At 33.0% G+C, this 22,084-nt stretch overlaps 1 protein-coding gene across 2 annotated transcripts in view; it reads left to right on the top strand.

Annotated features, from left to right (window-relative positions):
* Positions 1 to 2,309: 2,309 nt before the first annotated feature.
* LOC141461609 (optomotor-blind protein-like) overlaps positions 2,310 to 22,084 on the top strand; it is a 306,166-nt gene continuing 286,391 nt past the window's right edge. Inside the window, exon 1 of one of the 2 annotated variants that reach the window (XM_074142770.1) lies at positions 2,310 to 3,566. In XM_074142770.1, coding sequence (XP_073998871.1) covers positions 3,181 to 3,566 — 386 coding nt within the window. In that variant the 5' untranslated portion in view covers positions 2,310 to 3,180. The remainder of the gene's footprint in view (positions 3,567 to 22,084) is intronic. The other variant, XM_074142769.1, reaches the window with a different exon arrangement.

Consider the following 22,084-nt stretch of genomic DNA (forward strand, 5'->3'; position numbering starts at 1 on the left):
AAATTTTCATGAATGTGTAGGATTTCGCTTATTGATGTTTAATTAATAATGTATTTTTAAAAAGTTGCCATTCGCCTCCATCCGCGACACCTAATTCTTCACATTTTTTTACTTTTTACTGTTAAGATATCGGTATTTAATCACATAATTTTAGGACCAAAAAAACAGTAAAGGGTCTATTAGTGCTAGTGAATTGGCAATTACTAATTGCCAATTGAATGAGCAATGTTATTTTTATTTCACTGATTAAATTATTCGATATTTGGAAGTATCGATACATTGTAAGTGTTATCTGTGAAGGAGAGAACACTTCCCTCGGGGTTTTTTGACGAGTTTTTGATGTAGATGCCATTGAAATCGCACATCTCCTACTTAAGAGTTAACTATACTGAAAACATACAAACTGTAGTGTTTCATCAAGCGGAGACTCCCGGACAAAACAATTTTTATCAATTATGAAGAATCGATCTGAATTCTATCGAGTATCTATCGAGTTATAAACATGAATATGAAATGTCTTTATAGTTTTATTTTAAAACTATACTGTATATTTATTTTTTATTAATTAAGAAGTATTTTATAAAAATAGGATAGTTTATTTAAAAATATAAAGAAGAAGTTAAAAAGAAAGAAGTATTATGCAAAAATATTAATTTAAATAAATTATATAGTTCTAATGATAGATCTCAGATTATTCCATTTCTTACTGCAGGCTGCACAAGAAGTTTTACGCGGGCCGTACGTTAGTCATTTGATACAGCACCACTGCATTCATGATACAGCATCACTGCATTCATCTAAAGTAATTGAGTAATCCCATACTTTCAAGAAATTTGTTATTAATGACAAAATAAATGGAAGGAAGGGATTAGGCTATGCGGTTAGCGTATTGGATTCTAACGCGGAGATTTCAGTTGCTGGCTGATTCAGAATTTCTCTTCCTAGAAGCTTCTTACAGCTCACTGTCCCGGTAATGATGGACAGTATTGTCTGTAACGAGAGAAAACTGTCCGCAGGCCCGGCAGTGCACTGATAAAAAAAAAAAAGCTCTGGGAGCCAATAATCTCAGATGTCGAGGCGTCCTAAATCTTAAAAAAAAAATAAAATGGCAAATTTGTATAAGTACAAAAGGCTAAAAAAAAAGAAAATATAAAACTAACCAACAAAATTAATGCTGCACGAAAATCGAGACCGAGATGAGATTTGAGAGACCGTGACCGAGACATTATATATATCTCGTCGAGATTTATTCTAGAAATCTCGGTCTCGTCTCGGTTTTTCAAATATTTATTTTTAGCTACAAAATTATGAAATTGTGTTCTTTATTAATAAATAATCATTACGGGTATTGAATTAATTATTAAAAGATACGATTTTATTATATATGTTCAATAATACTACATCTATTTGACTTCGAATTACATAATTTTTTATATCATAAATTTCACTATTAATAATCTAATACTTTAAACTTTGATATTATTTGAATTATATTTTAGAATGCGGGAAGTTTGTTGGGAGGTGTATTTTTTATTTCACGAATCGACTTGTTATAGCAGGCAGATATGTTATTTAGGTCTTTCATTTGGCGCGTTTTTAACATCTTTTTGAAATTATATAAAGATATATATAACAGTATTAGTAATAAACGAGTATGATGCATTGAAGTGTAAGTAGTTGTCTTCCTTTACACACATCTTTTTTTCTTTATATCAATATCAATATATAAATTAAAATAATAACAATTTTTGAAAAGATTATTAATAGCAAACCATTTTTTTATTCATTTTGATTGCCTCAGATATTGGGTTCATTTTTTTTTCATTTTTAATACTTCAAAAAAAAATCGAAAAACCGAGATATCTTGACGAGACCGAGACCGAGATGAGACTTGAGCGACCGAGACCGAGACGAGACCCTTGTCAAACGAGACGAGGCGAGATTTGCATAAAGTCTCGCCTCGTCTCGGTCTCGTGCAGCACTACAACAAAATAACAAATTGTGGGACACTATTACGTCAGAAGTCAAGTTAACCAAATCATTGGGGTATAAATACTTAATTTTGTTACATTTTGGAACTTTAACCTTTCTTACATTTCGAGTCTCTTCAGTGAAGTGAAGTGAAATTGGCAGTAATCTTCAAAAAAACATGTACTCGTTAATAATTGGGCAAATTTAATGTCGACGATTTTCTTGCTCTATAATCATCAAGTTTTCTGAATTTACTAGTACTGGTTTAGAGACAAAAACGCTCAGATAGTGCTTGCCATGAGGCGGAAAAAAAAAATATTTGGCCCAACTTGTTTGTCTGGTGTAAGAAACTAGCCATTACAAGTACGGTGCCGAGAATGAAATGATAGTCGAAGACAGGTTCTTTGTCGAATCAGAAACAAATGACGATCAAGTGTGCGACCGCCTTAAGGCAGAAGGTAATCATCTGGGGAAAAAAAGGAAGGAATAAAATCGAGGAGAGGAGGCAAGCTGAAAGAATGTATACGTCTAAATGTTTAAAAAAAAAGAAGCATGATGGACCCTGTGGAGTTTTTAGAATTGGTTCTGATCTGGAGCTGATACAAAAATCTAATGAAAACGAAGGCGGTATCGTTTTTGCCCATCACCAATGTTCAGAGGACTGCCGGTGCTCTGTAAATAAAAATAAAGAAAATCTAGAGAATTTGTGTTTATTGAAATAATGTAAATAAATGGTGTGGGCAGGAGATGAGAATTGTTTAGGATGAAGGATGACAAGGTGGGCTAGTGGAGATTAGTGGCGGCCGAATCTCCTGGATAAATATGTGCGTGTGGAGGGAGTGTTAGGAAAGGTGCTGTAGGATAAATTAAGGGAGATACAAGTATTTAAGAGGGTAGGTGGCCGCTGGTTGGTGGGGGTTGACGGCGGGGGATTGGCCCAGCCATGGCCCAATCGGCGCGCTCGCAGTGGGGACTGGCGTCGGAGCAGGCGCCTCTTTGTCATTAACACTCGCGTCGCCGTCCGGGCACCACGTCCAAGTATCTTCCCACCTTTGTGCACCTTAACTTATTTCTGCTTCTATATTTATTTAAAAAAAAATTTTCGTTTTTTTTTTTATATAAATTTTTTTTTTTACATATAAAAAAAAAGTTTGCAAAATAATAAAGGATAGGAGTGGCAGCCGGCGAGCAGGCAGGTAGGTCCCGCAGATGCGGTTCGAGGGCGAGCCAGGCCGCGGCGACGAGGCAGCAGACAGCATGTCCTCGTACCACCCGGCCCTGCTCGGCTTGGCAGCCTCGGCTGCCGGCGGCGCCAGGCCTACAGACTTTAGCGTGTCCTCCTTGCTTACACAAGCCGGGCCGGTTGTCCAGCCAAGCGCTTATCCATTGCCGTTGCCCTGTTATCCCCTGCCAAAGCATCCATATACAACCGCTGAAGACGTGCTACACCATCCGGCTATGCTTAGGCCGCTCAGGCCGATACAACCAGAAGATGATGGAGTCGTGGACGATCCAAAGGTGACATTGGAAGGCAAGGAATTATGGGAGAAGTTTCACAAACTGGGCACCGAGATGGTCATCACAAAATCTGGACGGTAAGAAAGTGTGTTTTGTGTAAAGTGATTTGTGATTAATTGGCCGTTATTAAAATTATTAAATCATCGTATGTAAACCGAGGTATGTAACTTTTACAATTTAGACAAACAAGTAACAATACATCTATTTCCCGAAGTCATGGTTTTCTGTCTAGAAATGCAGCGAAAACTAAAATTCGCACTCCTAAAAATCATGTCTGTTATGTGCATCTAACTACTAAAACTAGAAATAGAAATCGTTAAATCGTTTCTTAAATTTAGCTATGAGCTCTTTAAAACAACTATTTCTTTTAATTGATTACCGGCAAAAACAAACAAGAGTAAGTTACTAACAATTTAATAAACATCTTTAAAAACAAAGTTAGTTACAAAGTTAAAAACCAAATATTGTAGCGTTTAAAACCGAGCAAGTTTGTTTAATGTTTCAATAAGTTAGTTTACTTAAAGCATAAAATTGAAATAAGCCTTCTCATTAACTAAAGTTAAAAGGCTTTTCCCGGGGCGCTCATCAGCTCCAATGTCTTAGCGCCCTTTTGAAAAACGTTTCATTTACTTGTAAAAGGGAGTTTTGCTTTTTCCTAGTCTATTTGCAAGTCTCGAATAAAATTTATTTGGTGTTTAAGTTTTTGATGTGCTTAAGATAACTAGAATTTCAGAATTCTTTTTTTTAAATTGCCAGATGTTTTTTTTTAGAATTGAAAGCATTTTTTAATGTACTTATTACTACATTAAACGCATTTGCTTGCTCGATTCTAAAGGCACAATAATTTTAGTTTTTAGATCATTGTAACAAAGTTTTGTTTTATGGAAGTTATTGTTATTTATTTCGATTTATTTGTAACATTACTTTTATTTGTTACTCCTTGCAAAGTATTAAGCGATAGTTATTTTTTAATTCTTTAAATACGAGTTAATAAAAATTATGTGAATGATAAAATCGAATCCGTTGCCGAGTATGTTATTGACAAATATTCCGTATCGCAAAATATTACTGAAATTTTGGACTTGAAACTGAAATCTTGAATCGTGAAATTGAACTGTCTTTGCGGCAAGCCGGGGTAAGATGCTTCTGTTAGCCGGGGATATTGGATTTATTTTATTTTGAAACTATTAAAGTCTTTTCTAATATTTAAAGTCAGTTTTTAAGGTTTAGTTAAATGTTTTTTTTGCTTTGGTATGCAGTCTAGCACTGAAGAAATATTTAAATTATACTCCAAATCGTATACAGAAAAAAGTACTCCCTGAATTTTGTTTCTAAATTCCTAAGATTATCAGTTGTAGGAAGAATAATGAAAAACGAGATGTATTTTACATTTAAATCTCATTTAAATTGGTGGAAACTTAGAAATATAGGATTTACTTTGTTAATATTACTTGTTCAAAAATTTACGCGCCTATTTACTTTCTATCTTTCATTTGATATTTTATTTTAAAGCAATTCTTTGTTTAATGGTTGACGAATATTGTAACAATTTCATATTCGGCCCGATTTGGTGATGAAAGCCGGACTTAAAGAGTAAAGATAGAAAAAGATAATCTAGAGTTCTCGAACGGTGTTTTTTTTTTTTTTACAGAAATTATAATTTTCCAAACTTTTTTTCGACCAATATAAATAATCTTAGCGTATTATTATTGCTCTATTTTTGAACAGCACATTTCTTCGATCTTCCCCAAAGTTGAAATTCATTCATTTCAATTCAAATTTATTTTAGCCTCAGGCCGGATAAATTATTGTCAGAAGGAAGTGGGCTGAATTGAAAAAAAATTAACTCGAATTAATTTCTACTTTATGTGCATTTATCAATTTTATTAATTATTAATTTATTTTATGAATGAATAAGTTCTTTAAAAGTAAACAATTGATTAAAAGCAAAAACGTATGTGAGTTTATCAAAACATACAATTCGTAGAAAGTTTACTAATAACAATTTAATAAACACTCTCACAAATGAAATGTGTTTCAGTTTTTAAAATGTAAATATTGTAGCGTTTAAATTCTAGCAAGTTTGTTAAAGAGATTTAGAACTTTTGAACGATAGTAAAATAAACTTTCTCATTAATGAAAGTTGAAGGTCTTAATGCTTAAGTTTTGTTTGCAATTTGAAAATAACTGGAATTTCAATGTTTTTATTTACTCATTACTCATTTATTTGATCAATAAATGCATTTCACTTAATAGGTTTTAAAATCTATTTCCTTTATTCTGGCCATTCATTCAACAATATGATTCTATTTAGAAATTCATATTTTTTTAGTACGCGCAGCACATACATTTTTGCAGTTTATTTTTAAAAAAAAAGGGATCGTGTAAATCGGGAGATAGATATCCTTATATAACGTTTCGAATTGGTAGCAACATCGGGTACAGCTAGCTAATTGTCCATTAAAGATGCTGTTTTTAGATTTCTCTTTTTTTTTTTATCTTAAGTAAATGCTTGGATATATAAATAATGATATAGGACCAAGAAAGATAATTGAGCTGTAGCCGAGCTAGAAGCACCTCTAATTATCTGGTACTGTGCTCCTAGCAATTATTACTATTCCTACAATTACCTATCGCCTCATTATCTTGCTTTAAAGTAAATAAAAGGAAATTTATAAACAAGGGTATTCAATTAATAAGAACTATAAAACTACATAATAAATTAAGAATTCTTTGTATTTTAATGCTTCTATTAATTCTAAGAAAAGTTGCTCTTTTAATTCTAAAATTTTATTTGTTATGAACAGTCTCTACAAAATAAAGTTAGATAACAAATAATGGTTAAAAACAAACTTTTAATTTCACAAATGATTGTTCAAAGCTGAATAACTGTAAATTGAAATGATAGTAATTAAATCGAATAGAAGTTTGTGTATTTGGTTTTCACAAATAATATTTAGAAACATTCTAAATAACTTTTAAAAACGATTCTCAGAATTAACTTTGTTACAGATTTAAAACCAATTATTGCAACGACTACATTTATAAATACTTAATAAAACTACAGGTGTGAACACACACAAACACGACTTTTTTCTAACTACTACGTCATCAAATTTTCTAACTCATAGGTTTACTTTAATCTCCAAATATTTTGGAGCATATTTAATTTTTATTAATAATAAATAGTTCATAAAACCATTATAACTACCTTATTAGGTAAGACCTATTCAACCTACTTCACGGTAAAAAATAGTTTACACAGAAAATCCGGTAAGAAGTTTTCGAGAAAATATCATTCGAGAAAAATCCATTCTTAAAAGGTTTTAACATTCGTTGAAATGTTCAAATACGGAATTTGTAGCACAAAATGTAAACCATTTTAAAAGTATAATATAAGCGATCATAAATTACCGTGTAATGGTATTTTTAGAAGTAAGTATACCTCTCACAGTAAGCATTTTCGGAAAAAATATTTTTAAAATTGATTCTATAATATGATACTTCTTTAGTGTGATGGCCACCTAAACGAAATTCACCAATTTGATTCTTTTTTTTTTTTGCTATTCTTCCTTTTTTTGAATAACGCATGTTTTTTTGTGTACTCAGCGGCATCTTAAATTGTAAAATTCAAAATCGAAAAAGGTGTTCAAGTATACAATACTTTCTTCTTTTAAGAAAAAGTAACAAAATGATGGGAAACGTTTAAGCAGTTGTTACGTTTTGCGTAAAATTTAAAGTAAATTAGGCTCAATTAAGCAAGATATTTTGTAGAGAATTCAGAATGTCCGTTTTTTCGGGAGACATTAATTTTGGAATGAATATTGTTGCGAATTTGATTCATTTTGATGAATACTACAGAATTGAAAAACCTAATTACGATCGTTACATTATTAATACAATAACATTTAAATTGTATAATCGGTGTAGCGATTGATTTTAAATATAAACGAAGTGTTAATGACGCAATTAATGTAGCGAATAACAATTTTTTATTATTAATATTTAGCGCAATGGTTTTACCTAAAAATTGTTAAGTCTTCTTCCCGTAAAGCTAAAGATGTGGATGTAAATACGTACTTACAAATGTTTGATGGATCGTCTGGCGATTACAAAAAAAAAACGAACAAACAAAAAAATCTTTTGTGAACAAACAATACACGTCTCTTACCGCAGTTTAAGAAACTAAATTGTATTTTAAATTTACATCAAACAAGTATAAACTTGTTCCTTTTAAAGGGACCGTTTTGTAAACAAAAGAAAACGTTAAAAGTACAAAAATCTTTTCGGTGTAACACTCTTATCATCAAGTTATCCGAAATTCAAACATTTCTTGTTACTTAATTAATTCTTACTAACATTTAGTTAGTGGTAAATACTTTATATGATGAAATAGGACTTTACGGGAAAGTCCACCTTATTATCCTTACCCAGAAATATCTTTAATTGAATTTTACGGGTAAAATGTTGGGGATAAAAGTTTTAGAACTACTAATGAGTAAAGAACTATTCTTTTCAATAATTATATTTTATATCTACTCTCTAATAGACCGAACAATTTCCATTAAGTTTGTTCTATCATACTGGCTTATTATAAATATAATTTTTCCTAAATTTTTGGATCTTTTTAATCGCCTTTTTTCTCTGAAAAATTATGAAGCACATTAAAATTATCTAATGTACGTAAAAATCAAAAAACGTCGCACAAAGTAGTCACAAATTCTTCTTTCGTTTATTGTTAATTATTATTATTTTCAACTAAGACGTTTCACGCCGTCTTTGTCTGTTAAATGTACAAAAAAATTAAATAATAATAATAAAGAATTAGGAATACTTGATGACGGTTCGAAACTATGTTTGTTAAAAATAAAAATCACAAAGAGGAATTTGAGACTGAAAGTGTGTTTTATATTTATTTTTTTTGATACATTTTCGTTCAGACTATAAAATAATTTTAAGTAATGACCAATTTTTCATTTAATTTACTAAAAAAATGTAGTAAAAAAAAACAAACTTGTTTCTTCCCAGTTTGAGAGGGGGAAACGATGGCCCCTCTTTATCTCTGTCAGGTACTGCGCCGGCTACTGTTTAATATTGTGCATAAAACATTTTCAAAAAAACTACCTAAGTTATGGGAGATAATGCACTCGGGTCTCTGATATCCTACAATCTTGAATTAATTGGTGGTTTTATTTTTAGAAGTTCACTGGCTCGATTTTAATCACTACAAAATGTAGTAGTTTTGAATGAATCTGCAACGAATTTAATTGTGAGGATATTTATTAAACAGATAACTGCTTAATTATTAAAGTTTTAAATTATTATTAATTTATTGATATAAATTATTAAATAATTAATAATTTATTTTGCTAATTATATTTTTATTAATCTAGATTTATTGATTTGAAGTTTGGGTATATTTCTGTTGAGCTTATACAGAATAAGTTGAAAGTGTTTCAAGAAAGAAATAACCCTAATTACAAAAAAAAAAAAAATGTTTAATTATACACATTTTCGAAGATATAACCAGTAATTCCTTATCGAATTTCCCAGTACACATAAAAGTTTTAGTGATTAAAGAAAACCGTAGGATTTTTTGTTTTTTTAAAGGAAAATCTCAGAAAAACAGAAAACAAAAAAGAGATCAAGTCAATAAAGTGCATTGTATGTTAGCTGATTTTATCCAAAAGTTATGGTCGATTTCTTGTCGATTATCGTTTTGGAGTTAGACCGATTTTTATCGAATATATTTTAACTAAATAAATATGTAAATCTCTTTTTCTAGTTTCAAGTTAAAACTTTATTAGATATTTATCTTTATTAATAAAGAAATTATTTTATAAATAAAAATAAAATAATTAATTTAAAAAAAAATTAGAAATGTTCTTGGTTTTTAATTTAATTTCTAAACTCAGGCCTTACAAAAAAATGTTAGTAAATGTACAAAGTCTGCAGAACAGTTAGGAGTTGTATTTCTAAACAATACCTTTTTTACACCCTTGTAAAATTTAGTCATTTTATTCTATTATTTATTGCTTATAAAGATAAAGTACTTGTACAAACAATAATATAATTAATTTATAAAATATAACAGAATTCATTTAAAGTAAATGAATGAGCCTTTTAATGAAATGTTATTAACCACAAAATAACAAATTATGGGTCGCTATTACATTAAAGGCTATAATCACTTTAAAATTATAATTAAAAAACAAAAAACAGTAAAAACTGCACAAAAAGAAAAATCGATTCAAAGTGAAATAGTATTTCCGTTCAGCAAATTTAATTACAACAATCGCAAGGGCGGGCCATTTGTTTTGTACAAAGATGATGGTATCATTTGGTCCAATTATTATAGTTTATAATATTATTTTAGGGTTTCAAAATTTTTAAAAAATTTAATTTTGAATCAACTTCATTATGCCGCTATTTCTAGGGTTAGCTGTTACAAGTGTATCTTAAAATCCAAAAAAAGAAAAGAAAAGAGCCCTAAAACATAGAGATGAAAGAGGTGTATTTGTACGGAAGAGATTAGTTTTTGTTTTCATATTAAAAAAACATAAATAAATAAGGCGGAGTATAAAATAATCATAAATAAATAAACTGATAATGGTTTATCTAAAATGATAATTGATAATCAATTAAAAGAGAAAACTAACATCAGTTGTCTATTAATAAAACTAAAAAAAAAACGCTAACTGCTGTTATTAATTCATTTCTAGTTATTAGAAGTTAATAGTTACCGCTGATAGTTAACTGGATTTAAAATAAAGAGTTTGTTTTAAATGAAATTTTGCTTTATAACTTATTTTGTTTTGCTTTTTTTCGCCCTTAATATGAATAAAGCAAATCGGAAACTAAATACTGCATAAATATAAATTGGAAAAGTATAAAGTAGCGTAGAAAATTCGTCTGACTGCTTTTTGGACTACATTTTCTGGATATTGGCAGGCTTTACGAATTTCCGCAGTTCCGTAGATCACTATATGTTCCATCCAATTAGTAAGTCTGTAGCTCCTATTCATTTCTTGAATCCATTATCTCTTGATAGAACTCCTGATAGCAAATATCTGGATTTTTTTTTTTTTTTAGATGTCTGTATCAGTAAAATCATGTTGCCGTCTCAGTGTAGAAGTTAATTTGTGAACTCTAGCTCATGGTTATATACTAATTCATCAAGGAAAGCATCATTCAAGGAGTAAATCGTGAATATCAGAGGTAAAGGATGTTAGGATACTATGGAGGTATCTCAAGTTTGGGGGATTTCTATTGGATAGAGTTGTCTGACGTATAAAATGGGATAAGGACAGAGGAACTACGGATCTTGCCTTTTCAGATCGTTAGCCAGAATAATGTTTAATGACTGAGAATTTAACTTAAAGTCGTTGTTTTAAGTTGCGATCTTCAGCGGTAGGATTTAAAGATAAAGAGGATTTGAAGTTACAGTAGGTGCTGGGAAGGAATTTGTTTGAAGTTGAATAGGAACACTGAATCCTTGTCAAAGGCTTGTACCACATCAAGAAAGCCTTCTACACACACTTTTGAAAATATTAAAAAAAAAAATTAATCAAGACAAGTTACTAAAACATTAATTCTAATCTCTTCTCTACTTTATAAAACTTCTAAAACACGTTTGGATATGAAGGCATATTAACAGCAAATTTAAAAAGCATTAATTAAAGTTTTATAGACAGATACCTTTAATTTCTTTTGTGTTTTTAAGGAGTGGAAGGGTTAGCATGACAATCTAAAGTGAAAAGGAGTTCTAGTAGATAGTTTAGGGATAAAGAAGTGTGCTGGAATTATAGAAGACTACTCATGGAACGAGTTTAAGGAATTTTTTCTGAGAATGTCTGGAGTTACCACTATAAGTTAGGCTCTAGGAGGAGCTGATGAAGAGTAAGATCGGCCTGATGACCACTTCGTTGAGGAGGAGTTTATTCTGTACAGTCATGGTCGAGTTTCGTGATAGTAAAAGGAAAAACAGTTTACCGGGGTTCACTTTTGGGTAGAGAAGGATGTAGGCCCTGCACTATTTGTCCAGAGTTAAGGCCAAGGTTCGTGCCTAGGATATTCCAAGTGGTAGAAATATTATTAATAATAATAAGGGAAGGGATTCGCTAGGAGGTTAGCGTATTGGAGTCCCACGCGGAGATTATGGGTTCGAATCCAGGCTGCTGGGCTCTAGATTTTCTGTTGCTAGGAGCTTCTTACAGTTCACCTGTCTCCGGTGATGTACAGTGTTGTCTGTCACGAGAAAACACTTTCCGGAGGCCAACAGTGTACAGAAAGAAAGCTCTGGGCGCCAATAACATTAGTTGTTGACGCGCCTTTTATAAAAATAATAAAATAATACTCGTTCCGGCTTGAATGAAGTATTGTATTCAATTTGTTAGTTGATTTTTAGTATGGCGTTATTTTTGTGGTGATTTAGTTTTTAATTTGTTCTGCATTTTGTCAGTTTATCTATGTTTTAAGTAAGTCTTGGTCGATTCTCTATGATGTGGTGTACAAAGCCAACGATATCCGTGTGCAGGACAAGGTTAATATGAGCGGGGATTAGGGAGAAGATTGATTTAAGTGATAAATAGGATGGGTACTCAAGATAGAACTTCGAGGAACGATCTGATTCTGACTCTGATTGGGCGTAGAAGAAGTGGCCAATTTCTGGAGTATGATAGACATTCTATTGGAGAGATGTGGGTGTAGAAGTTTTGTAAGTATGGAGGACAGTTGTACTCGGTGAACCGCGGTAGGGGAAACCGCTTATGCCAGACGGTGTCGAAGGCATTGTCGATTGAGGAACAGAATCTTGCCTGCGTGATTTTTATTTGCAGTGGAAGTTTTATATAATGCGCCTACTATTCTGCGACAGTAACCTATGGAAAATGTGACGCTCTTTCGATTGGTGTAATTAGATTCGATTTAGCTCTAACTCCTTCGACTTCATAGAAGTTGGAATAAGAATAATCTCTTTTCAAAAGAAGAAATTGCTCATGATATGTCAAATGAAATTCCATTCTTTTAACCTCGAAAAGTTGCCTTTAGTTGTTAACCCATTTTTTTTTGGTTTTTGTTAAAATTACTTATTATATCCGACTCATATCGTTGGGCGGACCAGTCACGAAAAACCGACAACTTCTTCTGAAGTTGTTAGGCTAGACAGTTATTTGACATAAGTGACCTGGATGTGATGTGGAAATTCAATCCCTACTAGCTTCTTCTGCTGGACAAGCTAAACGGCACAGCTCTACGAGATCCTGTCGACAAGTAATCGAAGCAGATTTTGTCCTGAATCTTTTCGTGTAGCAAGTAGTCCTTTGACTTTTTTCGGTGACTGGAGGGAAGTAAAACGAAAAATAGAATATACCTTGTATTCCTGAATGCCAATTTTGAACTCATAGTGGTTAACTAATTAAGACTGTGACCTGCAGTGCCTGGGATCATCTCAAAGTCTTACATAATCTATTGTGACTCACATCTATGCATTATTTCTTGATAAAAAAACTTGTTTTTACACCATAAAGTTAATTGTCCCATACTTCTGCAACGCCACGGTAGCAGAGCGGTTAGGAGGCGAGCCCTGCAAAGCTAATATGCATTGTGGAACTGGGTTCGATTCCCCGGTCTTAGGCCTTAGATTTTATTTAATGGTTAATAAAAGAAATTTACAGTAAAGTATGTTTGCTAGTGGCCTCCGTCCACGACACCTAATTGGTAGTTGGACATTAAGTCCTGCCTGAAAAAATAGGCAATTACTTTACTTTACTTACTTCACTTTTACTTCTGCAACAGAAAACTGCAACAAAATATACCAGTTTTCTTTTTATGTCTGGCATAATGAAAGAAAAATACCTTACACCGAGCTTTTGTTCACTTAGAAGCATCTTGGAAGCGTTTTATTCAGCTTAGAAGCGTCTTACCGGAAAAGTAACTGAACGATTTAAATGAAAGCTCTTCTGCTTATATTCAGTACTTTGTAGAATTAATTATTAGTCCCTCGCCGGATATTGATTTTACTGTCTTATATATCCGGTTATTGTATTACATAAAGTGAGCAAGTTAAATTAAATATTCGTGGAGCCCTATGAAAAGGTGTCGTGAAAAATGAAGAAATTTAGCGATGTCGGAGTTTGTTTAATGGCTGAATATAGCCGGGAACGTTTTGTTCATTTGTTTGACGCTTGAATGAGGCAGTTTTAAAATCGTGCTGATTTTCAATTGTCACCACAAATGCTGTAGCAAACGCAATTATCACTTTTATTAATCAAAATTTGTACAGTTAAGTATTATGGAAGGCACGGATTGTTCACTGATTCACTACTAGAAATCAGCGTCACAAATCAGAAAGGGCTTGTGCTAAAAACTCTCTGGTATATGAACAGAGAGAAATTGAGTGAAGAAGAAGCGAGGTGTTTGTTTTGGATGCGATAAATGTTTGTTTCAGACATAGAGGATTGGTCGGGCTGGGTGGATGTATATAGGCGGTGGGTTTGGTATGAGCTTGCCCAGGGTTATGGAGGGTGTGGATTTCAGGAAGTTAGATGAGATTAGATCGGTAACGAAGATGATATTAAGGACTTTCGTGGTGAAGGGTTTAGAAATTGGAGACATAAGAGGGCGTTGAAATTATGTGGAGAAAGATTTTAGATTGAAAAGGAATGGATTATCCTGCATTTTGGCTCCTTAGATTCAGCTCAGGAGAGTTCTGTTCAGAGTTAGATTGTCCTAATTGTCTATAATGAGTAATTGTCTTTTCAGCCTCGTTTGATGGTACTATAGGATCAATCGGCCTGTCTGAATTCAGTACAACGTGGCACAAAAACTGAGGAACCAAAGTTTGAAGTCACCTTTCCTTGAGCTAACTAGTTACATCGGGCCATATTGACCAAAAAAGAAAAATAAATATTTAAAAGGACTCAACATAATAAATAACCCTCTACTTATCGGCAACATATCTCCCCAAAACATGGATTAGCATCCTCAGAAGAGGATCCTTGTAAATTAAACTCTCCTAATTCTTCCTGCCGACTTTCTACAGCCTCGGTCGCGTCCTTCAGCAGTTTTTAGGCAGACTTTTTGACTAGTATGTGAACGGCAAATCTTTCCTGGGCCAGATATTGTCGAAACAAACCGTGTTCTTGATACACTCAATAAGCTCTGATGAGTACCTAATATGTGGCCGGTTGCCTTGGTGATAGATTAGCTTTGTGAAAAGGTCTGCTTACAGTTCTAGCGGATATATGAAGGACCCCAACTTGTACACCAAACTTTTGGAGTTGTACACTCGTCTTAGTTCTGCCCCGTAGTACGTTCAATCTTATAAATCGCTCGTCTGCGAATACTGTACAGCGTTAACGACCCATTTCCACTTCTTCATGCACATTAACCTGCTTCCTGAAAAACCGTTTAACGATCCGAGAAATGCTGGAATAATGTACATGGAAGAAACATTGGCCTCAAATCCACCAGCCTCCGTCACATTTAAATTTCTCCTGTGACTCATTGCTTTCAAAAATAAAGGCTACCCAATTTAAATCATACTGAAACGTTACAGCTTTTTACAGCCTTAATACAAACATAACAGAATAAGAAATGGAGAAACCACTAAATAGAACGAAAATAATCACCCCTATTTTTAAGTTTGCACATTATTTTTTAAAAAGCAGTTTTAAGCTTTCAAAGTGCATGTTGTTATGTCTGTCAGTAGAACTTCCTTACAAGAAATATTTATAATATTCAATTTCTGCACATTTCGACGATTGAGGCTTCTATACAGACAGAATCATAGTGGTTGCATTAATTTGGTCTGGGATTGTAATTTATAAATAATTTTATAGCACAATACCATATCCACCTAAGTCTTATTTTTTTTCCTATTAATTTTGTTTTACTCAAAAACGTTTGGTGTCAAATGATGCGATTTTAGTAGCCATGCGTACATGGCGTACCTTCCAAAATCCTGATATCTACATCCTTGATAAGTTCTACTTCTATCCTGAAGGACTACGTAGAAAAATATGCATTTTTGATGTAAATGCACAGTTGGAAATGTAGTTAGGTTCGCACTGCTTTGATCGTTGGTTTTGTCCGTCATAGCTCGCTTGTTATATGTATCCCTGGCTGGTTTTGGACTTACATCCAATATCAGATATAGAATAATCTATTTGTGTCAAAATCGCTACACATAAACAGATTATTCTATATTTGATTATGGATATAAGTCCAAAATCATTCAGAAATACAACAAAACTTTGGATAAAATCAAAGATAAATAACTGCGCTGTAAGTCTAAAAACTTTTATCATCTTGCTCTGTTAGTTAGACGCAGTGGGCAGAGTTTTACTCAAATAATGTATTATTTTGATTAAAGCCTCTAATTGGAAAAAATCTACCCGGGGGAATAGAATACTTTGTGTGTTACAGTGGGAGTAGTAGAAAGGCTAGATCGATAGTCTTGCATGTTAGAGCAAGACTAAGTGTCAGGAGATGGGTTGCATGGCTGGTAGTCTGAAGTGTGAAGTATTGGCCGAGAACATTTTCTTATGTTTGCCCAACACTTTATTCATTCACAAAACCTCTTATAGTCTCTTAAGACTTGCTAGAGCAAGGGTTACATTGTCGTAACATTTTTTGAAAATTGAAGATCCTTTAGAAAAGAATCTTCTTTATCTAACAATAAGGTTTTTGTCTTAACTTGGAATTTTGGATAAATGTTTATTTGAATTCAGTCTACACATTTAACAGTAATTTGTCTAGATTCCATGGACTTAAAGCCGAAAGCCAGTGAGATCCAAAACATCTATTGTAACCATCCCTTAGTTTAAACATGCGTGCTTCCAGTTCCCTCTGTTTACCTAAACAGAAAAGTCTGGGCAAATTTGGAAAGCAGGATCTTCTCTGAAATTCCTAACTCTAAGCCATACAATGCCCTAAGCAATGGCAGCAACAAAACGAATATCGTTTATCCTCTTGTTCTTGACAGAAACCTAAATGGCAATCAACCTGTTTTGCAAGACCTATACGGTGCATTTGTTTGTTAAGTGTGCAGTAGTCCATCAGATCGTAAACAGACTTGTTGGAATAATACTGTGGTTAAATTTGGGCTAATAATGAAATTGGTTCTGCAACCGCAAACTAATGGGGACATTTTTATTCTAAATTTAGTGAAAGTTGCTCAAATTTCAACTACTATTTTGTGCAATACTGGTGCGTGTACTTAATTAGTAAGTTCTCATTATTACATTATTCATACAACCAAAATAATTTAATATTATAAATTTAATAAATTGTTAAATTTATAATTTATAAATACAATTTTAAAATAAGGATTGTAAGTTAATTATGATACAAAATTGGGCCACTCTGTTTTAAGAGAATCCTTTTTAAACATTGATGCTGTGATTGCTTCGCTTAAAAAAGTAGTCACATTTTTTAAAAAAAAATAATCCTCAAATTAAATCAGTTGCAGGGAAAAGGAAGGGATTAGCTATGCGGTTAGCATATTGGATTCCCACGCGGAGGTCTCCGGGTTCGAATCCCAGCTGCTGACCCTTATATTTTTCCTTTTTCCAGGAGCTTTTTACAGCTCACTGTCCGGTGATTGGCAGTGTTGTCTATAACGAGGGAACACTGTCCCGAGGCCGGCAGTGCACTGAAAAAAGCCCTGGGCGCCAAAAAAAAAAAAACCCACAGAAATTGATGCGCTTCAAATAAAAAAGTGAAATAAAATTCCGAGGATAATATTAAAGATACTTTTGTGAAATGTGAGTGAGTAGCCATTCCTCTAAAGTACTAATTCAGTAGAAGGTACTTCTAAATCTTAGGCGCCACGGTCGCCGAGCGGTTAGAGGCAAGACCTGCGACGCTAATAGGTATTGTGGTACTGGGTTCGATTCCCTGGTCTAGAGGCCTTGGATTTTATTTAATGGTTAATAAAAGAAATTTACAGTAAAATATGTTTGCTAGTCTCCTCCGTCCACGACACCTAATTGGTAGTTGGTCGTTAAGCCCCGCCTGAAAAAATAGGCGATCACTTTATTTTACTTTACTTTTTTTACTCCTAAATCTTCTATAAAATTAAGGAAAGTTAAATAAGTCGCAAAAATTCAGAGTTCTACTACCAGAGGTTTTTACTGAATTGATTTTTCATTTTTACAGCGTTTTCGTGAAAATAATTTTCTCTAAATGGTATTTAAATTTTATGTGCGTTCATCTATGGCTATTATTTGCATAATTTTCTGGAAGGATCCGTTTTTCGGGCAGATCCTAGGATGGGATAGAGTTATAGATTCATAGATCGGGATAAGATATGTTAGTTTTCAAATTAGAATAAGTTTTGTAAAGAATTCCTTTCTATAGTTTTACCAAAGACGAAACGTTTTGGCCTGTTTTACCTAAACAATATTGACTAATAAGTTATGTTAATCTCTGTGGAAAATTATTATTATTTATTTATTTAATTAATTCTGCATCACCTTAATTTACAAATTTATTTTACTCGTTTTATAATTTTGTTTTTAATTCAACTCAAGCTGTCAAATTTCGATTAAATAATTTTACATAAATAAATGTGAATACCAATAAGTCCATCGTTAAGTGATCAAAGCACAAAAGCAGCGCTACATTTAAATTTTCAAAAACCAAAAAAAAAAAGAAGTAACAATGAAAAACTAGAAAAATTTTTGAATATACCATATTTGACCAAGTACGGACAACGTTTTCTTCAAATCTATTTTAACTGCGTAAAAAAATACGAAAAATTAGATGATTTTTAACAGTACACTTTCTCATAAAGCTTTTGGCGATCAAAGCTTTGCGCTTTAAAAAGCGGAAAAAAATCGATCAACATCTGCACTTATTTGTAAATAATAGTTATTATTTTCTACTCGGCTTTGGTTTTATTTTGAGATAACATTAATATATATATTTAATTTCGTTTCAGATAAAACATTTTTACTTGATTCTTACAGTTTGTATTATGTTAGTAACTTAACTTTGTTACAATGTAATAATACTATGTGTTACTACGTGAGTATAATTCTAATTTGAACATTCACCACGAATATGTTTTTAATTTTTTTGAATTGATATTCTTTCTATTATTTTTTATTATTTCTGTTATAAACCATTGTATAAGACTTAGTTCTGATTAAGGCCTTCTTAATAATTAAGTGTATTATATAATGAATTAGTTAAGAGGTTATTCGGTACTTTATCGATATACGAGGGTCGCTTGAAAAGTCCGTGCAAAAATAAAAATACTTAATTTTTTGGGGTAAACCTTTTTTATTTTTCAACCTAGTCTCCTTTTAGGCTTATACACTTCGTCCAACGCTGCTCTAGTTTGTTGATCCCTTCCGAATAATAGGATTTGTCCAAGTCTGAAAAATAGCCATTCGTTTCTGCAATCACCTACTCGTTTGAATAAAATCTTTTTCCCGCCAGCCATTTCTTCATATTGGAGAACAAATTGTAGTCCGAGGGAGCCAAGTCTGGAGAATAGGGGGGATGTGAAACGAGTTGGAACCCTATTTCCATTAATTTTGCGACCACAACTGCTGAGGTGTGAGCTGGTGCGTTGTCGTGATGGAAAAGGACTTTTTTGTGGGCCAATCGTGGGCGTTTTTCTTGCAGCTCGGTTTTCAAACGGTCCAATAACGATGAATAATATGCACCTGTAATAGTTTTACCCTTTTCCAGATAGTCGATGAGGATTATTCCTTGCGAATCCCAAAAGACAGTCGCCATAATCTTTCCGGCCGAAGGAACGGTCTTCGCCTTTTTTGGCGCAGATTCCCCCTTGGTAACCCATTGTTTAGATTGTTCTTTGGTCTCAGAAGTGTAGTGATGTATCCATGTTTCATCCACAGTGACGAAACGACTCTTAAAGTCCTGCGGATTCTTCTGGAACAGCTGCAAACCGTCCTTGCAACACTTCACACGATTTCGTTTTTGGTCAAGCGTGAGCAATCGCGGCACCCATCTTGCGGATAGCTTTGTCATGTCCAAATGTTGATGCAAAATATTATGTACCCGTTCATTCGAGATGCCCACAGCACTAGCAATCTCACGTACCTTCACTCTTCTGTCATCCATCACCATATCATGGATTTTATCAATGATTTCTGGAGTAGTAACCTCAACAGGGCGTCCAGAACGTTCAGCGTCACTTGTGCCCATATGGCCACTCCGAAAATTTTGAAACCACTTATAAACTGTTCTAATCGAAGGTGCAGAGTCACCATAATGTTTATCAAGCTTCTCTTTAGCCTCCTGAGGCGTTTTTCCTTTCATAAAGTAGTGTTTAATCAACACACGAAATTCTTTTTCGTCCATTTTTTGAAAATCACTCGACTTCCTCGATTCAAACGAATGCCAAACACAAAGAAATAGACCGATCTGGCTGAAACTTGGTGTGTGTTCTTCCAAGAGATGCTACTAACTAAACATAACCTCGATACGCGCCAGTGGTGCTATCTCTCTGACTTTGCACGGACTTTTCAAACGACCCTCGTAATTTCGTCCATTCAAGATTCACCAATCTCCTTTTATTCTAAACTGGGAATTACTTTGTCAGAGTGCACATGTTCCCCAAATAAATTGAGGTATTACATTGCTAAAGAATAATATAATTATCTTTGATTGTTGCTTCCAAAAATTGAATTTATTTGATTTTTACTAATTTGCGAATAATTTAGAATGAAAAAAGAACTTTCTAACTGAGAAAGAATCAATGACATTTGCCTGAGATAAAAATATTCTTCTTTTTCATTTTTTTGTTTTATCGAATAACAACCAAGCCTAGGGGTTACATTTTTCATGTTCGACACTAGTTGAAAGCGTTACAATTTATAAAAATATGGTCAAATCTTTTAATTAGATAATTTATTTTATTTAATTTGAGGGGCTACTGAAGGCGAGCAGTTAGAATTGAGACCCGCAAAGCTAAGTTTTATTGTGAGGCAGAGAGTTCGATTCACGGTCTTATGCCTTGGATTTTATTTAATTACAACTGTCCTACAGTTGTATAAGGGTTGATCGTCAAAAAAGTGCACGAAAAAGCTGTAATGTTAAAAAACACCCAACTTTGATAATTTTTTTCTCTATTTCTATAAAAGATAAAATTCTCAAATTTCCTTTAAAATATAGGGAAAATCCTCCTTTATATCAGTAATTTTTTTTGCTACAACATAGATGAAACAGATTTCGATAAAAAAAAAGTTGCCGAAAATGAGCAAAAACGGCATTTTCAGAAAATGTTCTTGTTGTTCTTCTTACCTTTTTTTGTAAACTGCGTAGCACCTAAACGCGTGAACCGATTTTCATGAATGAGGTGTCATTCGATTCGGAATTTCATTTATATATGCCTTTTGGAGGTCTCGACATTGTATATCAAATGGGGGAGGAGTTAGCCTCATGTATATAAGGCCCCCTTCCAAAATTGTTATTACTAATTACTCTGTAAATCTTGGCCCGATTTTGATAATAATTGGTAGGATGAAAGGGTTAGGGACTCCTCTACGTAATATTGAAGCGACGATCTGCTCTTACACCTGCTATGGGGAAGTACAGCAATCGTTTCAAATTATCGACCCGTGAACCGATTTTCATGAATGCCTTATGCCTTGGATTTTATTTAAATGTTTAATAAAAGAAATTTATAGTTAAGTTTGCTAACCGCCTCCGTCCACGCGTTCACGAGGAACTGCCTACCTCAGTAATTAGATGTTAAGCCTGCCTGAAAACAAAAATGGCATCACATTATATGAGATTTTAATGATTCTAAATTTGGTAGTAACTGCTCTCTAGATAAGCAGCACGTGCAGACATCTTACTTGTAAGATCTGTTGACTTTCAAAACAAACTAAATTATCATTATCATTATTATTTAAAGGAATAACCCATAATTTGTAGCAAATCTTTTTTGTTATTTTGTTTCCGTTTTACCTATAAATTCCGTGCATTGAAATTTTGTAAATTGACATAGTGCGATTGGTGCTTTACTTTGTAGTATCGATAATTTACTGCAAATAATCGATAAGAATATATAAATTGATAATTATTTGAGAAACCATTTTGAATTCATGTAATTTGAAGAATAAGATATTTTCCCTTTTAGCTACTATTAAATTCTCTCATTATTTTATTTATTCTGAGACTCCTCTTTTTGCTTGTATGCAGTTTAATAAACCACTGCTATTTTTTGCACAAACTTTTATTTCAAGCAGAGAATACTATCATTAAAATAAGTGACATTGCATGCACAATTAAAGCCAGTTATTTGTGTTTTAATAGAACTGTGTAAGAGGCAGGAATCAAAATTCTAGATTTGCAAGAGCTCCAAGCCAAGTAAGCTGGCTTCCACAAATCATTTTGTGGAACACACATTAATCATAGTTTCTAAGCTCTTGAAAAATAAAAAGAACTGAAATCCTGATCAACTGAATTGATTTTTTTTTTTCTTTCTATTCACGAATGAAAAGATTACTCTCAGTGTTGTGGGTGAAATTTTATTGTGAGATATCTTTTTTTCTTTTTTTTAAATCTTCATTCTCTGAGAATATAAAGGAGTACTTAGAGGATTCTCTCCATT

This window comes from Rhodnius prolixus, unplaced genomic scaffold (assembly GCF_049639745.1).
Source record: "Rhodnius prolixus isolate KJV_2025 unplaced genomic scaffold, Rpr scaffold_12, whole genome shotgun sequence".
Classification (NCBI taxonomy): Eukaryota; Metazoa; Arthropoda; class Insecta; order Hemiptera; family Reduviidae; genus Rhodnius; species Rhodnius prolixus.